Genomic DNA, 13,328 nt, shown 5'->3' on the forward strand with positions numbered 1-13,328 from the left:
CTTTAAGATGACTAAAAGCCCTGTTCTGGGGATTTGTAATGAGATCTCACCCCAAAAGCTGTCATCTTTACTGCTTTCCTCTGATCATGATTCCTAAGCACTCAACTAGATTGCTGCCCAGTCTGTTGAAAACCATCTTTAATTTGAGCTGCCTTTTCACAGAAGTGTCAATCTTCTGTCATCTTCTGCCCTGAAGAGCTTTAACAAGCTTCCGCCTGTCCCTTGGAACACTCCAGTCATGCCACCTGTCCCACCACGTATCAGTGCCTGCAGTAGTGTTGCAGCTCTGAACCTGCACGTGAAGCTCTAGCTCCTTCCGTTTCCAAAGCTGAACACACTTTTACACAGGCATTTCAGGCTGGCCTCCTTTCAGCCTGTTTCATCCTTTCTGAGGAGCACTTTTAAGCCCATCACATTTCTTTGTGCTCTTAATGCTCTCAGTCTCTCTTTACTCATCTACAAGTTGTTACCGCCATCCTTCAACAAGCCCTTGAAGTCCTTCCTGCCAGGTTGGCAAGCCTTTGGCAAAGACATCACTAAGCCACTTTGTCCTATGGATCCTCGCGTTCATTAGCAATCCGTATCCCTCAGGAGGAACTTGTGAACGTGTGAGAGAAAAGCACATTATGATGCCACCCACAGATGGCAAATTCTTGTTGTGTCTGCCCTCACCCAACCCCTCATGGGTAGAATGAAGGGAACAGCCATTCTGACTCCTGTGTCCTTCACCTGTGCTGCCAGGGCTCAGTCCCTTTGGACTTGCTTCGGGTGTGTGCCCCTTGGCAGCGTCCTCCTAGTTTGACATGTTTCTTTCTTTTGTTTCTGCCTAAATAAGCATGAGAATAAGTAGAATAATCTTAGACAGGAATCTAAGTTCTCTGTCCCAGAGAAGGAACCCTAGAAAATGGAGAACCTGTGGGAGGAGATGGTTGGTATGGAATATGGGACAGGCATCAAGAAAAAACAGTCCAGTCTGCAGGAATAAACCTATGCTAAGGAAGAGCCAGAAGGCTCTTTGCCTTAAAATTCTCATCTTACTCTGCACTGCAAAGCACTGTGCCTTGCTTTGAAGACTTCTTTATTCTTACAAAATACTCAGCCTGTATGAAGAATTTTTATCTGGTTTAAAGGTAGGTGAAAGGCTGTGAGGACAGGTGAAGAGGTACTGATAGTTTTCTGTCACAGCCTTTATTCTGGATCTTGTCCTGATGAGAGAAGTTGTATATATCGTATCTTTCTATTTTTATTTTTTTTAATGTTTGTTTAACAGGCAGAATATTCAGAGTTAGTTGAAACATTGCTGTCAACTCAACAAGATCCAGTAATTTACCAGCGGTTAGCAGATGCCTTCAACAAGCTTACTGCAAGCAGCACTCCTCCTACACTGGACCGTAAGCAGAAGATGGCCTTCTTAAAGAGTTTAGAAGAATTTATGGCAAATGTTGGTGGACTTCTCTGTGTAAAATAAACAACAAAACTCTATGCCTAATTTAGACCCTTTCTGCAAAATGCACTGAGAAATGCTGAATGCTGACTAAGTCTTGTACCTGTCTCTGGGTTCTTTGCAGCCATCTCAGATTCTAGAGAGCCTGGAAGTTTGAAAATAACACCACGGACTAGGAGAGGTCAACTTTGAATCAGCTTCTGCTATTATGTGTTAGCTGCAATCTGTCATACTTGGGTGTGGAAGAGAATGAATGGAAAATCAGAATTGAGTTTTTTCCATTTATGAGCAAACAGATATGGGCACAATGAAATAAATGCAGTGCCTTTCCCCCTGCACTGGTTTAAAATATGAGTGGTCATGTAAACATACAGATTTCTTTTCTACCCAAAATCATGTTAGAGTGTGGAGCAGATACATATAAAGCTCTAAACAGTTTAGCTGATTTTAAGCTTTATTTTTCCTCTCTTAAAGTTTGAGTTTGTGTTCCAATGGGAAAGAAAAACCAAATGGTATTTTAACTTGTGTTTAGTTCTGTTTTTCTACATCAACCTGACATTGCAGGTTTAATGCAATGCAGGTTTTTACATTATGTTCTGCTGCCTAAAGTTCAGAGAAAAAAAAAAGGTGTATATTTTTGTTCCCCGAAAATGAACTTTAGGAACTGTAGCCATTTCATTGCCTTAATTTAAAAGAAAAAAAACACATATACTTTAGGTAAGAACTTTAAGGCAAGATTTGACTCTTGAGAGTTGATTTAGGATGTTGGCACTGAGCTGCTGTGTACCTGTTGCAGCCCTTCATGTTGACGTGTTGTTTTGGAATGAGTGTCTAATGCAAGGTTCATGTGTAGTTTTACTTTCAGTATCTGTCTTGATTCTCACCTGGGTTACACGCAACTGCAATGTATTTCTACACTGAACTGTTTGCTTAAGCAATAACAACCCAAAAGGTGTGAATTACTGGCAAACTTTGTAAAGTTGGGCATTAGCTAAAACAATTATGCTAGCACAGGGACATCAAACCCTTTTACTCAAGCATGTCTGTTTGACTCCAGTGGGGAAGAGTAATTGGGAAGTCTCTGCTGTAGGAGATTTTTGTTTTTTGCTGAATCTAGTCCCACTTCTGCAGACCTCTCCCAGCTGCTCTGCTCTTGCTTGGTTTTTTATATCAGCACTTTAGCTTTTATCATAGCAGAATATAGTGTCCTGAGTATATAGAACCAACAAGAGAGAGCAGCACATGAATATGAAATGAAAGCAAGGCCTGCTTTGTCTTCTGTCATGAGCCAGAGGAAACTGAAGCAAACACAAATGCTGCATGTCTAGTAAAATTATTTTTGTGGAAATACACAGAGGCAGAAATGGGCCCTTCTGTTTAAGATCTCTGCTAGATTATGCTGTTAAATATTTTCCATGTGTTTTTACAGTTTATATAAAAAGTCTGGTAAACACCTTTATATGGCTATGTATAGTTTCATGGTTGCAGTTCTGTGCCATTCTTCAGCTGTTCATCTCAGAATTAGTCACAATAGCCAGAATCTCACAACAGACACAAATCTCTAATACTGTGCTAGAAGTTATCTAAGGTTTGTTGGTGTTTTTGTTTGTTTGATTGGGGGTTTTTTTGTTTGTTTGTTTTTTGGCTGTTTTTGTTTTGTTTTTTTCGGGGTTTTTTGTGGGCTTTTTTGGGCGGGGGGGAGGCAGTGTTTTGGGGCTTTTTTTGCTAAGTTAAATCCATAAGTGTCTCAAGCATGGATCCACAAGGCCAAAAATGCCATCTCTTTATTATACTTTTCTCTTTTAATTTATGTGAAAACTGGGCAAGGGCAGATTTACACATTACAAAGTGACCATAAAATTCCTTAGATAATAGTGTGCCTTCCCAGATAGTATTTCATTTCTAAGTTAACTTGCATAGTATTTTAGAAGAGGAGAATTGCTCTCAATTTTTTCTTTAAACTCTAGTGCTTTTCTTTAAAGGATTTCTTGACTGTGCACTTGCACAAAATACGATGGTCCTGGCAGATCATTCTGTTTCAAACTGTTGTGATGGCTGAGTTTTTATTTTTAAATTGGGGTTTGCTGTTTTTGAAACTGCTTTTGGAGTTTTTCTGGTTTGTACATTGGATGGGGCAGAAGTTCTGAAACCTCATTTTTTTCAGAAGAAGGGCACTGAAGCCTGGGAACATCAGCAGCAGTAGGAGCTGCTGGTTTGTTATGATGTGCCTGACGTCAGGTATCTAGACCGAAGTCTTCAAAGAGATCATAGCAAATATTCCCTGTGTTGGGTCTGAGTAACTGATACACTCAGTCATCCTTTCTTTTATAACTAGCTCTGTCACTATTGTTTTATTAATCCTAAAACTGTCTCACTATTTAAAAATATTTATTAACTTCAAAGGATTGAAATCTCTTGCATATTGTGATGAACAGGAGCACAAATTGAGTTTGTGTTCTGGGCAAAGTCATGTGCATATCCATTAATTTTCTTTTCAGGCCCATTGTGTTGTAACAAGCAAAAACACACCATTTTTGAGTATCAGTACTTTAGCTAAAGTATGGACACCCACTTTCAAAGACTAGTTTTAAAGGTGGTTTAAAAATTTCCTTTGCCCTTCATTTAAAAATATATGTTAAAGGAAAACTGTCCTAGTAAGCGTTTGGAGGTTTTTGTAGTTTCCTACTTGATGTTACACTTTCCTGGTTTTGAATTTTCCTTTCATTCTCATAAATTCAACAGGGATCTTTCCATGCCATTTTATGTTTCTTCTAGAGCAATGCTAAGTTGTCTCTGCCTAGTGACATCCATGAAATAGTTGCAAAAGCTTCTGGAAATAAGTCCTGTTCATTCATACTCCTCCTGATGACTGCTTCTACCTGAGCTATTTGACTTCTGTATCCCTACCTAAAAAAAAAGAAAAAAAATAATCCTCTGTGATCTTCTACACATCCAGTTGCTGTAAATCAGGGATGTGAAAGCACACTGAGGTCCACAGGAAAGACTCAGACTGTAGTGAGCACTGAGAGCTGACTTGGCATAAGTGTTCTGAAAGTTTTATAGCATTGCATTAATTTTCCATTCACTGTGGAAAGTGAATAATGGTTCTAAAAATGCACCTGTTTTTTGAAGGAAGAAAAAAGGTAATTCAAACCAAGTTATAAATGCTGCATGATATAATTGCAACAAATATATTTGCCTAGGCTTTTCTTGCTGAAACAGATTATTGGACCAGTGTTTTCATTCTGAGACTAGCTTCTTTGCCATTTTGCCAGGTCCTTCCCCATTGCAATAGTTAGTCCTAATGCTGGCATAATAATTTTGTTCACTCTATAGTTTTGAACACTGACAAGCATGACCATCAAGTTCAATAATAGAATTCAAGACCTTGTCGAAAGCACAGATACACAGGGACAGGGAGAAGTTGACTGGATGCATGAAACTTCCACTTTCACGTGCATTTATGCCTTAATTAGCTTCACTGAATTAGAATTCACCAGAATCTGCTACTTTTTGCCCAGAGGTTTGTGTTTCACCATTTAATGGTAAAGGGCTCACTTTTTTTCTCAGGAATGAGAAACTTGTTTTCTCAGCATGTCCAAATCCTACTAGTTGAAAGAGGGGTTTGAATTGGAGTCATCATTTTCATAGTGAGTAGAGCTCACTGAAGCCCCAGTGTTTACCTGGGCAAATCCCCTCATATCTAAGCCATGTAGTTCTAGAAAATAAGCTTGATCAGAGCAGTCAGTTGTCCATGTAAAATCTAGTTCTTTAAAAGGGAAAGCAAATTCTAATTTGTGGTCTGTTAAACTATTATAAAAAATACAAATTTGCAGCATTTTTCTTGTAAAACACTTCAAGTAATTTCAGGTTTGGTTAAGTGATTACATAAGAAGGGGAGGGGTTTTTTATTGAAGTAGCTTGATGAATATAAGCGCAGGAGTAGGAGCCAGGCTCCTCTAATTTTGTAATGTTTATCCTCTGGATCCTCTGTGGCCATTGGCAAATCACTAGAACTGTGTTATGGTTAAAATAGCATTAACACCTACCTACCTCACAGGGATGTTGTGAGGATTAGCCTATGCCTATAAAATGCATTGAGGATCTGACATGCTATGTAAATATTATATACTTTAATTTTAGTTTTGTGAGGTGTAAGATTTACTGTAATGAAAACAGAAGATTTTCATAATGGTAAAGCCCAGTTGAGGCAGCAGTGGTGCAGTATTCCCAGGACTGATCTACTGCAGTACAGTAATGCTTGCTGTAAATTGTCATTATTTCAATTACAGCCAATTGAAATGGCAGCTTCTTAGATTAGGTGAGATTCCCCACCAGTGTGCCTCAGTTCTGATCTTCAAAGAGAGAGGACAGTTATTGGTTATTCAGGCTTTGGTGCCTCTGCTTGTGACAAGTGCTGCTTGCGGTGGTAGGGGTTTTGTTTGGTTTACTTTTGGTTTTCTTTACATTTTTTTGCAAAGAACAAATACCACACGTTTCTCCCATATCTATTCCAGTCACTAAGTATAACCAAAGCCTAATGACAACAATTAAAATTTAAAGAGCCAGCCCTGCCCCCCGTAAAATTGCATTTAAGTATCTTGTGCTCTGTCTTCAGTAAATTAGATTAATGTTTTCTAGCACTGATCATGAAGCAAATAATGAAGTGTGTTTTCCTCCTGAGCCTCAAACTCACAGCTGTCTTATAAAGTCCTTTTTTCAGTATGAGATTTCTTGGGGCCCTAGAAACTGAGAAGTAAGATACCTCTGGCTTTCCCTTCTCTTCAGTGAATTAAAATTGATTCTGATTTTTTATTTCTTCCCATTCCCTACCCTGCTTTTCCTGTCCTTTTAAGCTGTTCTTAAGCAGATTTGGAAGGCCCTTCCAACCTCAAGGGAAGATACTACTACCCATGTAATTTTCCAGTCTGTTACAACTCGATACTTGAAATTGATAAAAACCTCTCTAATAGTATTTGCCACACATTTCAATCTCCCATTAAACCATTCTGGAATTTTCAATTAGGGAAAAAAACCCTATATTATTTGTTCTCTTTGTGCAAAATAAGAAACCTCCATGCAGTGAGCATGCAGTTTTAAGGCAATAAATGCTAGTACTGCTGTTGGTCAAGTGTGTAAATATTTTAAATGTGTTGTTCAATACTGTGTTGAGTTTATATATTAAAAACACAGGGATTGAAGTGCTAGTTGATTTCAAGTATTGTTTTATCTGTACAGTTGAAGATATGAAGTTGCATAGAAGTATTTCACATTTTATTGCAATAAGACTTGGGAAATGGCTGTGTAATCAAGCCTTATCATGACTGAATTTTCAATTTTGAAATGATCACTTTGTGTATTTTTAAAATCCATAAGCAGGAAGAGGATAAAATTGTTTTCCACTAAAGACTTTTTTATTTTGTTTTGGCCACGTGTGATTTGTGTGTATTCTTGTTTAATATTTTTCTAAAATCTCACCTGTGTTGAATCCCTGAAAAAGCATTTGTTATCCTTCCTTACAGTGGAAACATAACAAGCAACATTATGAAACCTTAGGCTACACATTTTGCTCTTTGGCTACAGTGAATGCACAGTAATTAGGTTAAAAGTTGGTGGAGTAACTTTACATCAGCACTTAAGGCATGAACTTGTCCATCAACAGAAAAAAGTGTGATTAGGGGTGCAACAGCAGTATCTCACACTGGACTGCAATTACCAGAAATGACTGTGAAGATACAATCAGATTAATCTTTTCCCCCATCTTCCAAAAGAAGTTTTAACAGTGGCTTTTCTGGTCACTATTATTGGTGGCATTTGTCTACTCAAAAGGGATACTGATTTCTGGGTCTTTAATTTGTGTGCGTGTGTATTTAATCTAAACAGTTTTTATGATGCTATCTGGCACAGAAATGTTCTCCAAGCTCATAATCTGTTCCTGTGTAAGGAACATCTAACAGCATGTTACTTCATGGATATCAGAAAAGTTCAGTTGCAGGCAGCAGTTCCTAATGTGCTATAATACAATTACATTTAAATAAACTACAGCAGTTTTCTAGTGTTCCCCTCTTACTTCCATGTACTCACATCATTTAGATAAAGGGAAAAAAAAAGCTTCACAAATTCTGAAAGTAAAACTACGCAACAACTGTGGTAGTGACAGCTTGCTATATATTTTGGCTGTATGTATCACTAGAATTTTACTGGTTTCAAAAGTAAGATTATGCAGTTATATATTTATATTAGCATGGTTTCGTTCAGTGAATATTTTGGGGAGGAACAGAAACATTTAAGGTAATTTTGAGGAAATTCCTGAATGCAATTGGTAAGACTAACAGCAGCGTATCCCAAGAGCCTTTCATGTAGAAAATTGAACTATTCTGCTTTACCTTAAATATGAGTTCTGGAATAAACTTGAACGATTTGGGTACAAAGCCTTTATTCACACTTGTTTGTCTAAGTATACACAAACCCCATCAATTTTGCCTTTTTGAAATTTATATTGGCTTCAGTTGTGAGTGATGGAGTTGGTGGTGGATTTTTTTCTTCAGTGATTTGCCATGTCTTACAAGCAGAAAAGTACAAAAGCTCAACCCTCCAAGTGGAATTTGTCTGGACAGCCAGCCAAGGAGGAGGTTGTACATGAACTAGAAGAGGGAAGGAGAAGGAGAAGAAAGTGATAACTTTGCAGTCTTATCCAGAAAAAGAAAAACAGATCAATCTACAAGTGTAATTATGTAATGTTTAACATGACATCTTGAAAGGGATTAGTAAAAGCCTGCCATTTTATCAACAAGTTTGTTGGGGGAAAGAGTACTGTTTTTGGAATTCTGAAATTAAATGCGATACTATGAGTGTAAGTTTTGTTAAATAATAAATTCCTCTTTATTTTGGAAAACATTCCAGACAAATCTATATATCCAAAGAGAACAAGGAAGCTACCCACTGTGATGGATACATAATTCATTACTAGTTTTTCTGCTGTCTATATTTGAATCTTGTGGAACAGTTGTTTTCACTTTAACATCTATCAGATGGTATTGGATTTGATTTTCCTGACACACTGTTGCCTTGACAAGTTGGGTGGGTGTGATGTACTTCCCTTTTTCTTCCTCTCTCTGTCTGGCCTACTGTTAATGGTTGTAAAGACAAATATGTTTGATTTGCTTTAAGTTACTGTTTTGGATGTTGCAGTTTAGGTTTGTGGCATATTCAAACTGCTTCCCGTCTCTGTGTTTGGTGTTTCCTGAATGAAAATCATCACTAGACTCCAACACAAGTATAGATTTGAAAGCCTCACTGGTAACTTGGTTAATAAGCTGTCAGGACATTTGCTTTAGTTTTGGAACTGCACCAATACTAGTAATGGTCTTTTGTTCATTGAAATAATTGTAACTCACAAAAAAAAAAAACCAAACCCCAAAGCCAAAAGCCCACCACCACACTGTGGAATCTCTAGGAAGATCACTGATGTCCTCACACAAGATCAACACTACTTTGGGGAAGGCTTATATTCTTCTGCCACTTTAAGGAAAGACTGTTCTTCTGAAGTACTTTTTGCCTGCTTTTAGGCTGTTATGCACTTTCATGATTTCTTAACAAACTACTGTTAAAATGTACTGTAACATGGATTTTGATAAGCGCACATGTATTTAAACAATTCACTCAGCCTCAGGAAAGCTGGAAAAATTGGATACCTGTTTTGTATCTTGGTTAAAATGTTTGTTACCTGCATCTCTTAAGATGGCCAGATAATGTCTAGATCCTGCGAGTGTAACTATTTAAGATATCCGTATAGTCTGTAAAAGGAGGACAGTGTAATTTTGCTTTAGGGACAGAGAAAAGGTTGTCCTTCTCTTATTTTTCTTAGAGGTATATATACAGTTGGAATTGGAGTTTCAAAAGCAGAAAGCAGTAATAAACCCCATTTACTGTTCGGGAAAAGAAATGTTTTGTTTCGTAACACTATCTGATTTCTATTTTCTTCCTTCTCCTTAAAGAGCGTGTGTGAAATAAGTGCAGAGGTATGTGTAGGAAAAACTGTAAAATCTGCTGCTGTACATGTTTGCTACTTGACTGCATTTTCTGTTCCACTTTAATTTTACTGGTTTTGCTAAATATATTTTATATATTTTCCTTCCTGCTTCTTGTGATGGCAGAGTGATTACATCTTTTGGGGGGAAAAGCAAAAACAGCCATGACAAGGCTTTGGGGCCAGACAATGCCATGAAGGTTGGATGTTCCTATGCATCTCAGGACATTTTTTAGAGAGAACTTGGTAAAATTTATGGGGATGTGAAAACGTACAGAAGTATAGATACTGGTAATTCTGTTGAAGGGTTGGGTGGGTTTCTTTTTTCAAATACTTGTGAAGTCTGTTTGAAATGTCCATACCAATAGGTGGTATTAAGTGACTAGTGGTCACTTATGTAGAGCATTTTTCTGTCTGAAAGCTGTAGCCCTCTGTGGAGCCTGAATCACTTCCAAGGAATGCACAAAGCCTGGCAAAATAGAAAGAAGTCACGGGGGTCCTGTATCACTGTCATGTTTCCAAGATTTCTATCTTAGAAACATAGAGCTGGGACTCCATGAACTACTTAAAGATGAAAGCTTGCTTGTGTACTTGAATTCATGGAGTGACTGCAAGCTTTGAAGAGGCTGACTGGCAGTCTGTCCTTCCGTGGTGCCACAAGGTCTTGGGAAGCTGTGGTGCACCTGGCCCACACAGGTACCCCCTGGGGCTCCAACACACATTTGATTCTCCATCTGTAGGGGGAACAGCTTGGGAGTGAAAGTAAACATGCAGCAAGCTTTGCTTACGAAGAGGAGGTGTTGCAGGTTGTTTTCTAAGTAGAATATTTTCACTTTGCTCTTTTCCATCATCAGAAGTAGGATTATGTTATTATCTAGAAATAATCCTTGTGTGGTTGTAAAGCATTGCATGCTTCACTGCCTTCCAAATCAATGTGCAGTTGGTGTGCCAGCCCTAAACATGTTGAGGGGTTTTTTTGTGTGGGTTTTTGGGCTTTTTTGGGAAAAAAGTTAATAGAAGTTTTTTAGACTTAATGGCAACAGGAAAGATTCTACAATAAGAATTTAATAATCTATTTTCATATTAATTAAACCTGATTATACTCTTTCATATGGCGATGGGTTGTGCTACAGTGAAAACAAAACTAGAATTTCATTAGTAGAGAAAAAATGCAACAGAGTAAAACTAAAAACTCAAACTCCAAAACATAAATGCCTTGTGAGTAACAAGTTGCTATTGCTTTGCAGGGTAGAACTGTGTTTTTAAACACTGATTCTGATCTAGCAAATGCATTAGTGAAGATGCAGTGATCTATGTCACCAGGTTTGTCTCAAGGACACCAGTATCACTGCTGTGTGACATGGGTCTGTCAGTGAAAGGACAGGGGAGATAGCCTAACTGGAAATGCCTGCCTGCAAAAAATATTAGGGAATAATAAAACCCAGTTATTAATAAGACATTTCTTTCAGGGTGCCCTTTATAGGTATTTCTGTGTTTGTGTTTTATTTGTCCTCGCATCCCAAAGAAATTGCATCCAGAGATAACCTGTTTTCTTTCCTTCCTACAGGGTCACTTGAGCTCCTTTGGAGCTTTCCTTCTAGAACTGTCTTGTAACAGGATTCAAGCAAGGACTGTGTTTGCTGCCAAGTAGTATTTGATATCATAACCTAAATAATGTCACCCTGTCAGCCCATCCCCAAGCCCCCCCACAACCATGTGCCCTTGTGTGATCTGTCCAACCTTGCTGGTGAGCAGGAATTGCTTGCCAAGGGGCACTCTGCTGCTCTGGGAAATCTGGACTGGGAGTGTGTGTCATCCCAGTCTCATTTCTACTTTCATTATCAGCCCTGTGCAGAATGTTTTTCATGTGAAATGCCTTACAAACATGCATGAAATAGGAAAATTACTGAAGTGTCACTTCAGTGTAGTACCTAAACCACAGTTTTTGCTGCACTCAGTAATGCTACACAGGTATCAATATCAAGACAATTGTCACTTTCCACAATGCAGGGAAAAGGGGTTGGTTGGTTTGTTTTAAATTACAGCAGTGCTGGTAGCATGAATAGATATGGATGTGACAGTCTTCTGTGCTGGGATGAAGACCTTTATTGTCAAGAGCTTTCAAAGACAAAGTAGGTAATGCATTGAATGCCAGATCCAGATGCAAAGAAGTCTTTTAAACCAAATGAAAATGCCCACAGTTCTCTGCTCTCGTGAAAAGCTTTGTTTCCACATGAGGGAGGTTAAAAATATGGAGATCTGAAGGAAAAATAGGCTTATCCCCATATCCGGTGCTGGCAAGAAAATTGTTTCTCTGCTGCTTATGTAAGCTGTGCTGTAAAAATATTTTATCATTAATTTAGTATTTCTGTCTTCCAAGGCAGTAGTTCTGTTCATTAATGCCCAGTGCTGAGCCTCTGATGTTCTGTTCAGCCACAGTGAAATGTTGTGGCAGGTGAAGACTGAGCAGGCTGTAGGTAAAACAGCAGTTTCTTATTCAGCTCACTGCTGATACAACTTCTGGCTCTGGAGAACATGAGGAGAGCCTGCTGTTGGGCTAAATAATCTGATGGGCAACCTCCTGTGAGTTGGATTCTAGGGGAGTCACTGAGTGCCAGAGAGACAACACTATGCACATGACTTTCACAAACATCAGACTTTATAAAGAAAGAGTGAAAAAAATGGGAGAGCTTTTTGCCTTGGGGCAGTGAGATCATGAGAGATGCCAGAAAAGCATGTTGTGCCTACACGTGAGAAATAGGAAAGTGGGAAGTTTTTATGACCAAAGAGAAACATATAGTGAATTAAATGTTTCCCCTCTGCTTTAGTGAGACCCCACCTGGAATACTGCTTCCAGCGCTGGGGTCCCCAGCACAAGGACATTGCCCTGTCGGAACAAGTCCCAGGGAGGGACACCAGGAGGATTAGAGGCAGGGAATACCTCTCACATGAGGGAAGGTTAAGGGAATTGGGATTGTTCAGCCTGGAAAAGAGAAGGATTTGGGGTGACCTAATTGGTCTTCCAGTACCTTAAATGAGCCCACAAAAACTATTGAGAGAAATTTTTTACATGGGTGTGTAGTGACAGGACGAGGGGGAATGACTTCAAACTGAAAGCAAGTATGTTTAGATGAGGAATTAGAAAGAAATTCTGTACTGTGACAGTGGTGAGGCACTGGAACAGGTTGCCCAGGGAAGCTGTGGATCGTCCCTGAAGATGTTCAAAGCCAGGTTGGATTGAAGCACCCTGGGATAGTCGAAGGTGTTCCTGTCACGGCGGTGGGGTTGAAACTAAATGTTCTTTAAGGTCCCTTGCAACCCAAACCATTCTATGATTTGATGAAATTAAACAAGGAAGGTATTTTAAAGCTTGCTGTCTTTTGAAAGCATCTAAGAATGGGGTCGACTTCCGTTTGTATGCAAGAAAGGGAGCTTGTTCCACCCTGCTAAAGCTGAATAGAAATGGGAAGCCGGGACAGGCGAGCCGGATGTAGAAAACCAGTTTGGGGCGCAAGTCAGAGGCTGGCGGCTGCTGAACACTTGCCATCTGCCTCGAGGGACGCCTGTGCTCTCCGAGTGTGGCAGGCGGGGTGCCTGAGGCTGTCTGGCCCCAGCCCAGCTGCGCTCCCTATCCCGTCCCTCATCCCGGCCCACACGCCATTCCCGGCCCACACGCCATTCCCGGCCGGCCGGGGGTGCGGCGGGGCCGGGGCGGCGCGGAGCCCCCTCAGCGACCCATCATCTCCCCCTCTCCGACCCATCACCGCTGCACCCCGCGGGCGATGGCGGCCCAGGCGCGGACGGGCTGGCCGGGGTCACGCCGTGCCCCCCGCGGGGACTGTGTGTGGCTGCAGG

The 13,328-nt window shown here is 39.8% G+C and overlaps 1 protein-coding gene across 2 annotated transcripts in view; it reads left to right on the forward strand.

The window, feature by feature from the left end:
- XPO4 (exportin 4) overlaps positions 1-9,584 on the forward strand; it is a 59,805-nt gene extending 50,221 nt beyond the window's left edge. For both annotated transcript variants that reach the window (XM_039718486.1, XM_039718487.1), the window contains exon 22: positions 1,271-9,584. In XM_039718486.1, coding sequence (XP_039574420.1) covers positions 1,271-1,468 — 198 coding nt within the window. In that variant the 3' untranslated portion in view covers positions 1,469-9,584. The remainder of the gene's footprint in view (positions 1-1,270) is intronic.
- Positions 9,585-13,328: the final 3,744 nt, after the last annotated feature.

This window comes from Passer montanus, unplaced genomic scaffold (genome assembly GCF_014805655.1).
Source record: "Passer montanus isolate IOZ18808 unplaced genomic scaffold, ASM1480565v1 scaffold4, whole genome shotgun sequence".
In the NCBI taxonomy this organism is placed as follows: Eukaryota; Metazoa; Chordata; class Aves; order Passeriformes; family Passeridae; genus Passer; species Passer montanus.